This window comes from Crinia signifera, chromosome 2 (genome assembly GCF_055691185.1).
Source record: "Crinia signifera chromosome 2, ASM5569118v1, whole genome shotgun sequence".
NCBI lineage: Eukaryota > Metazoa > Chordata > Amphibia > Anura > Myobatrachidae > Crinia > Crinia signifera.
This window is the reverse complement of record NC_139218.1, coordinates 263131487-263137486: the sequence shown is the minus strand read 5'-3', so window position 1 is coordinate 263137486 and position 6000 is coordinate 263131487. Positions and strand designations below refer to the sequence as shown.

At 45.8% G+C, this 6000-nt stretch overlaps 1 protein-coding gene across 2 annotated transcripts in view; it reads left to right on the top strand.

Annotated features, from left to right (window-relative positions):
- Positions 1-6000, top strand: part of UPF3A (UPF3A regulator of nonsense mediated mRNA decay) — a 33131-nt gene continuing 27131 nt past the window's right edge. The window contains exon 1 of one of the 2 annotated variants that reach the window (XM_083168488.1): positions 1-370. In XM_083168488.1, the coding sequence (XP_083024614.1) occupies positions 233-370 (138 nt within the window). In that variant the 5' untranslated portion in view covers positions 1-232. The remainder of the gene's footprint in view (positions 371-6000) is intronic. The other variant, XM_083168489.1, reaches the window with a different exon arrangement.

Genomic DNA, 6000 nt, shown 5'->3' with positions numbered 1-6000 from the left:
CCTGCCCATCTCTGTGAGCTCAGCTCTCATCATCATCGCGGCGGCGGCGGCTGCAGGAGCGTCTCGCGCCGGGGCTTGCTTGGTTGCGCGCGGGGTCTCGGGACTGAGGCTCGCGGCAGAGAGGAGACGGTTCTTCCCTCGGTAGCGGCCGTGGAGCGCCGTTCTTCAGTGTAGATCCCACGTCCGACGGCTGCTACCGGAGGTGTCAGAAGCTGGTGGCGACACCCTGGACATGAGGAGCGAGCGGGAGAATCAGCCGTCCGTGTTGAGAGGGAACCGGAGCAGTGACCGGCAGAACCGGGATGTGGAAGTGGGGGGAATGGCGAGCACCGTGCGGCACAGAGAGGAGCGGAAGGCGGTTCTGAGCAAAGTGAGGACGCGGGGTTTCACCATCATCCTCTGTGCTGCTGTGTGTCTCCTATTGTTGTGTGTGTGGTACCCGGGTCTGGGGCCGGACCACACACACACCACGTGACCTGTCACTCATCTCCTGTGTTTGTGTACACATACTGTATATATGTCTGTGAGCACTGCATGCCTGTATACACAGCTTGGGCATGTATGGCACAGTTAGGCAGCCTGCTCCAATCCAGCTAGGGTGCCGGTGACATGATGGCAGAGACTTTGGCCAAGTGGTCATGCTGACACCTAACCTCACCACAGCTGGACAGCCACATGTTGCCCTATGCCTGGTCTATACCAGGGGGAGGCAGCCCACTGCACTCGAACTGCTGTACAACTACACATCCCAGCATGCCCTGTAATAGTTTTAAGCTGGGGGCACACTAGACACTATATCTCTCATTTACCCAGGTGTGTACCTAATGATATGCATGCTCCAGTGGGTTACTAGCATGGCCCTCCATCGGCCATGCAGCATGGCCCACAGGGGATGTTGCTAGCAATGAAATGCTGCAGAATTTAGCATATCATGCGGCTCCCCACGCGACTCCCCAGCATGGGCAAGTGTTTCCACTTCCCACATGTATGTTTCCGTCAGCAGTAATGACGGGCTGGGTACTAATTGCTAAGTATGTACCCAGCTTAAAGGCCCCCATACACTACTGCAACTTCTCTGAAGGGAGAAGTAGCAGCCGATCCCCTTTTAACCGCCCGGGTGCTTCCCAGGCGGCAGGATCACATAAGATATATGGTATGCCGTCCTTTTGTATACAATATATGGTATGCATTCTCATGCCCCAAGCCGGGAGGCAGGGAAAGTCATGGGTCGGACATGCAACATGTTCGATCTCCGCCTTTGATTCAATGAGCACAGGGCTGGATGTGAAACACATGCGATTTGGCCACTTTTTACCCCATTTCTTGGGCCGATCTGTCAGAATCTGGCTAAAAGTGTCCAAATCACTGTAGTGTACAGCCAGCTTTAGAATACCCTAACATCAAAACTATGGAAGACTTACTGGGATGTGTAGTTCCAGAGCAGCTGAAGTGCCACAGGATACCTGCCCCTTGTCTACACCCAAACTTACGTATCCATCTCTTCACACAGGTCTATATCTAGTGATCATCAACTGCCTACATCTTGGTGGTGTTATGAACCTATCGGAGGGGCAGATGAGGGTGATGCAGTAATGCCCTGCACACAATAGTCCTGAGATCACATATTTTGGTTTGCATCTTGTATGGGGCTGCAAACTAAGATATGCATTTCCAGGCTGCACTAGCAACAACTTGGTATTCCTACACATCGTTTGCATTACCCACAATTGAATAGACCTCATGAATTATTTCATTTTATGCATGATATGACAGAAACATGTGAGACAGTACCATGGACAGCAGCTCAATTACAGCTGTGAGGAAACATGCTTTGAAGCTAGTTTCATTGAACTCACTACTTTTGCAGACTGATTGAAGGTATTTTTTATAAAAAAAAAAAAAAAACTAAACAATTGAACAACACTATTAGTAGACTATTACATTTATGCATTATTAACTGAAGATAGCTTTATTAGTATAGACAATGGGCTAATTCTGAGGGGATTGTGACAGTGAGGTTTGTGTCCTATGAATTGAAATTGCAGATTTAAAATAGCAGTCCTAATGCTGCGCATACACGCCCCGATACGGGCGTGCTTTCCGTGCTTAATTAGCACGGATCACAGCGCATTGCATTGCCTGTGCACATGTTGTGCATGCAATGTGATGAAAACAAAGTACAAAAAGTATGTGCAAGCACATACTTTTTGTTCTGTGCGATGAGGTGCCCGGGAGCCGTGGGCTGCTTAATTTAAAAATGTCATGACATAGTAATTTCTGGTACAATTGTTCCAATGAGATGTTTAAATAAACCATAACATTTTTATGGTTATTTTGTAAAAATAAAATCCAAACAATAAATGGGTTAAATAATATGGAACATGTATGTAGAGTTGTATTGAGGATTAAGCTGTTTCCCCCACCTCCCTGATCAATAAACAATATTGTGCTAAACCTGTGCTAAAAGACCACCCCCTCTTGTTGCATTGCCCCTTCCTAATGCATAGGGCAGTGGAGTATGGGTCAGCAGGGACTAAACCTCAGCTCTTGCAGAAATCAGCATAACAACTAAGCACTTGCAGAAATCAGCATACCAAATAAGCACTTGCAGAAATCAGCATAACAACTAAGATCTTGCAGAAATCAGCATAACAACTAAGATCTTGCAGAAATCAGCATACCAACCAAGCACTTACAGAAATCAGCATACCAACTAAGCACTTGCAGAAATCAGCCTACCAACTAAGCACTTGCTGAAATCAGCATTCCAACTAAGCACTTGCAGAAATCAGCATAACAACTAAGATCTTGCAGAAATCAGCATACCAACTAAGATCTTGCAGAAATCAGCATACCAACTAAGCACTTGCAGAAATCAGCATACCAACTAAGCACTTGCAGAAATCAGCATAACAACTAAGATCTTGCAGAAATCAGCATACCAACTAAGCACTTGCAGAAATCAGCCTACCAACTAAGTTCCCCTTCTTGAACTTTTAGGACAGGTATATGTACCCCAGAGTGCCATTCACAGGGCATTCTGAAGTTTGATTTCGGCAGTGATGTTGGTGGCCACAAACCACTACATCACTGCTGGGGGGCCTGAGCAGGAGAAAGAAATCTTTCCTGCATATGTGTAGATTGAATTTCCTCAGCTACAGCCTGGGACAGACTTGGATATGCCCGCATGTTATACATCAATAAAGCCCTGTTGTTTGTGACTGATCCCATGTGACTATAGGCCAGTTTAGTGGTTAAAGGAATATTCTGCTTTTGTCAGTTGCTAAATGTGCAATTTGATGCTCCATGTTTTTCTTTACTGGGTTAACCCATATCCTAAGTGTCTTGTGATTGGTCCTCCTGTTTACAAATCAATTCCCCCAGTAATTCAGCTGGGTTTGTGGTAAGTAACAGGAAGCACTGATAAAAACAAATGCAGCACAGAGCAGTACCTAGGGTTCCAAGCTAGAGACAGAGAGCAAAATAAAACTGTACAGTTTGTGTTTTTGCTCAACATATAATATGAAAGACACAGTTTTCTGATTTGTGTACCTATAATGAAGTAAAGCGTAATGTATACTAGCTGAAATCTGCAGGTATTATTTATATGAACTCTTACTAAGGGGAACATTTACTACAGCTTCTAAAAATGAAAACAAGGGATGTTTACCATGGCAACCAATTAGAATATGTCTATCATTTTCTAGGATGCAATAAAGAAATGATAGGGATAATCTGATTGGTTGCTATAGGCAACATCACCTTTTCATTTTTAGAATCTTTAGTACAGATGGGGCCATTCTCTCCCTTGCCTCCAGCATGCCAGATTTCAGTATCTGGTGGCGGAGGGCGGGCCGGCGGAAGTGGACACGCATCCATTGCCGAGAATGGGGCGGAGGGTGGGCCGGCGGACATCTGACGCGCCCTGTCCGCTGGCTGGCGATAGCACGGGTTGTTGGAAAGAGCGATGGGAGCTGCTCAGATGAGAGCAGCTCAATCTGTAGATATAGCCCTAAGAATGGCTTCCTTGCTGTGACTCCTGTAGTGGCCCTGCAGACACTGGTAATCCTAATATTTGACAGTTATTTTTATACCTGGGTTTCCCACACAAATGTAATTGTGGATTTCAGTGTTAAAAAATGCTGGTGCTGGACCTGCATTTAGGTCGACATGGGTTAGGTGACAGGGTCATTATGTCAACATGAGTTAGGTCGACAGTCAATAGGGCAACATGGGGTTTTTCCAATTTTTTTTAAACCGTCATGTTCCGACATGAGGTATTTCATGCCCTACCATCCACTAGGGCGTGGTGGGAGAATAAAATAGTGTGCTAAGCATAGTGAGGCACTGTGCCCGAAGCATGGCGAGCGTATTGGGGAAGTGGTGCTACGTTTCAGTGCACATGTCGACTGTGTCGACACTCGGGACAAATTTTTTGAAAAACCCCATGTCAACCTTGACTGTTGACCTACTCCCATGTCGACCTAATGACCTTGTCGACCTAATGACTCTGTCGATGTAACCCATGTTGACCTAGACTCAAGTCGACCTTCCTGCGTGTCGACCTAGACTCATGTCGATCTAAATGCATGTCGACCTAATGACTGTCGACCAACTTGCTGGTGACCTAATGATCCACACCCATTTAATGTACAATTACTATTTAGTTGCTGAATTTAACTGATACAAAATAAAACTGTATTTGGCATTTAAGAAGAATTTTGGCACTCTTATAGTTGATTTAGGATAAGTTGATAGACCTGTTATAGTTCTTAAATTAAGCCAAGAGAAGACAATTTCACAATTGAATACTATGATTACTTTTAACTTCTCAGGATACTTTAAATACTCTCAAAAATAATAGTAATTAATGATTGTTACAAAGCAGAGGAGAGCCATAAAAAATATATACAAATTCCTAAGTTGGAATTCTCTTTTTTGGAAACAGAACCTATAAATAACTACAAGAGCCATAAAGAAAGGTTTAGCTTACACCAAAGTGCTCCATAAAAAGTGTCTGCATTAAATAGTGGTCAAAAAATTTGGTACTTGTTTCCTAGCACGGCGCCCGTCGTGGTAGATCGCAAACCTTAAGTTGAGGTAACATAAGGTATGCGATGGACGCGATTTTCTGTCAATTAAGTGTTTTTATTGCCAGCAAGGAGAAAGAAGAAATCGCGTTGATCGCGTCCATCGCATGCCATTATAATGCTCAATGTTAAATTAGCTTTCAATGATAAAATCGCGTTCAACGCGATTTTACATAGGTAACAATGGGAAATGGGCCCAATTTTTGATTGTATATGCACCATCATGGGTTTGTGAAGTGTCCCCCCCATTAACGCCACCCCACTATTGACGCCAACCCGAAGCATGGCGAGCCCGCGAGGGGAGGCGGTACGCGTCCTCCGACCTTTTCATATCCCCACTATCCACGTCGGCGTGGAGTTGATTTTATAAAGTGTGGCAAGCGCAGTGAGCCACCAAGCCCGAAGCGTGGTGAGCGCAGCGAACCCCGCGAGGGGACACGTATACCTGTGAAGTTATGCGCAAGCGAGCCCCGCGAGGGGACGCGTATACCTGTGAAGTTATGCGCGTCCCCTCGCAGGGCTCTCTGCAAACGCCACGCTTTGAGCTCGCTGCGCTCGCCACACTTTATAAAATCAACTCCGCGCCGACGTGGATAATGGGGGTATGAAAAGGTCGGAGGACACGCACCGCCGCCGCTCGCCACGCTTCGGGGTGGCGTTAACAATGGGCAATGGGGGGCCATTTCACCCATGAGGGGGGTATGCAATTAAAATTGGGGTTTCGGGGGCTTTTTACATTGGGCCCAATGTAAAATTGGGTCTCAGGGACCATTTTACATTGATTTCAATGTAAAGATCGTGTTGATCGCATCGCAGGCGATTTGGTTGCATGCGATGCGATCGATGCGATTTTTTAGGTCCCGATGCTTGAGATAAAAATCACTGGCGCCGTGCTAGGAAACAAGTACCA